Source organism: Apiospora marii, assembly GCF_038362585.1.
Source record: "Apiospora marii strain CBS 49790 chromosome Unknown utg000002l_segment0_segment0, whole genome shotgun sequence".
In the NCBI taxonomy this organism is placed as follows: Eukaryota; Fungi; Ascomycota; class Sordariomycetes; order Amphisphaeriales; family Apiosporaceae; genus Apiospora; species Apiospora marii.
The window spans coordinates 1,371,514-1,373,686 of NW_027117373.1; the positions used below are offsets into that span (position 1 = coordinate 1,371,514).

At 57.2% G+C, this 2,173-nt stretch overlaps 1 protein-coding gene across 1 annotated transcript; it reads left to right on the forward strand.

The window, feature by feature from the left end:
• Positions 1-279: 279 nt before the first annotated feature.
• Positions 280-2,173, forward strand: PG985_002119 (uncharacterized protein; the record flags this gene model as incomplete). Its single annotated transcript, XM_066821888.1, has 2 exons — positions 280-379; positions 438-2,173. 2 exons carry the CDS (start codon positions 280-282, stop codon positions 2,171-2,173), a joined length of 1,836 nt encoding a protein of 611 aa, XP_066689320.1.

The window sequence follows — 2,173 nt, forward strand, 5'->3', positions numbered from 1 at the left end:
GCCACTTACAATTGCCGGGGTCCCACTTACATCACCACCGCCTTGCATCTTCACCTCGTCTTCTGGAACTCGACCTTCTCGACGACACCGCCACCGATTCCTCTTCTTACGTCCCTGTTACTCTCGAGGTGCCGATTTGTACTTATGCCACCCCATTGACCGCTTGAGAAGCGCTTCCCGAGTGACTGCCGCGATCGAGTTCGCGCTACCAACATCACGATTCCCGCGCTCTTTACCTGCACAGCTGCTTCCACCACGCGGGAAGCATCCAGCATCATCATGCCTGGTAGACCTGAAGGATTGGTCCTGACCGTGGACCCCAACGTCATCCACAAGGTCGACACTGCCAATGCTCAGAACCTCTTCAACATGTGGACAGGTACGTTAGCTCACTCAGGCCTGTTACAGCCCGGCTTGGCACTAACCCCCCTCGATAGTTTTCTCCAGATGTGCCGACTCAGTCGAGCAAGGCCGGAGGTTAGAGAACCTCAGCTGGAGACTCTGGAACCGCGAGACCTTCTGCTGCGACACCACTGAGAGCAAACTACGACAGGCAACCTCTACCCCCGTCGCCGCCACAGCACCCAAGGACATCCCCGAACTGCGGATACCAGAAGTTCCTCAATTGTCCGGCAGTGTGGACTCTATCGCTGAATACGAAGAGGCCATTGAGTTCAGCTCCGAATCCGAACCCATGGAGATCTCCCGACCCAGAATTCTTCGACAAGACTCGAACGCGAGCAATCGCAGCCGCGGCCGTGAGCGCCACATCACATCTGACCACCTGGAGAAGATGGTCGTCTCCATTATCCAAGATAAGGAACCCAACCTGGCACCTTTGGCCGAGATGTCCTCGCCGTCCCTCGAGCCCGAGTCGGACGACTCTCAGACAGCCTATTCATCCCCGGATGTTCAACAAACACCCGACACACCCACCACACCCGCAACTGAGCCCATGTGCCACTCATCTGTGGAAGCACAGTCCGTCATGTCTGCTTCGGTATCATCGGGTGTTACTTCCAGTACCAGCGGCGAGCGTGCCCCGAGTCGCACCACAGTTATCCGCGGCTTCTCTCCTTCTCAAGTCTCCATTCCTACCCTGCAGCTTCGCAGTCAAGAGTCAATGAAGCAACTCGCCCTCGGCGCGATCCCCGAACCCGAAGCTGCTCCAGCATACCGCCCGGTCCAGCTTAAGAAGCAGCCCGCCAAGTTTGCCCTCGGTGGCTCTTCGGGTGACGAGTCCTCTCCTCAAAGCTTGATGCAACACAAGTCTCTCGCCCCTCAAGGGAAGCCTAAGATGTTCCAGCTTGGCGCATCATCTGGCTCTGCCGAGGACCCAAGCCCTTCCTTGAAGAGTGCCATGCACTCTGCTCGACCCAACTCTTTGTTGAATGCCCAGAAGAAACAAACCTCGTTTAGCAACCAGGTCAGCATGCGAACTATTCAGACACAAGATAGTGACGAGCAGTCGGATAGCTACATCGACGAGAGCGCTATCGACGATGATGAAGATGATTCGGAATGGGAGGATTCTATCGAGGAGGCCGGCAAGGAGAGCATGGATGACCCAGTCACTTTCAAGCGCGTCCCGTCCAAACCCAACCTGACCTCTCACCGGTCCAACCTCAGCTTGATGTTTGCTGGGGGGCAGGACCAGCGCCCCCGTGGTGGCTTAGGTGCCGCCATCGCTTCGCAATCCACTTCGGCTCTGCAACGCGCGCGGACTGTCCAGCACATCCCTACAGTCAAGGCCACTTCGCCGAACGATTCCGACGACAGCGGGCTTGAAATGAAGGGTGGCATGCGCCGCACCCCTTTGAGGCCCATCAACGAGGTTCCTCGCAGCACAGCCCAGCCTATCATGACAAGTGCCAATGGTAACCAACGCCAATCAGCACTGTCGCCACGGACTACGAGACGCAACATGCTACACCACGAGTTGACAGAGTCGCTCCGCCGACAGCTCCTCTGGGAGCGTCAGCAAAAGACATCCACTGCCAACGCTGTGCTCAAGAGGCGGCACACTTCTCATGATGTGGCGAACCTCAAGCAATACCCCGAAAAGGTTTGCATGAAGAAGACCGAGGAGACCCAGGAGGAGCCGAACGCCACTAGCTGGAACCAATACCTGGAGCGTGATGCCGTTGGCGGCTACCACGCTCAGGGTTGGTAA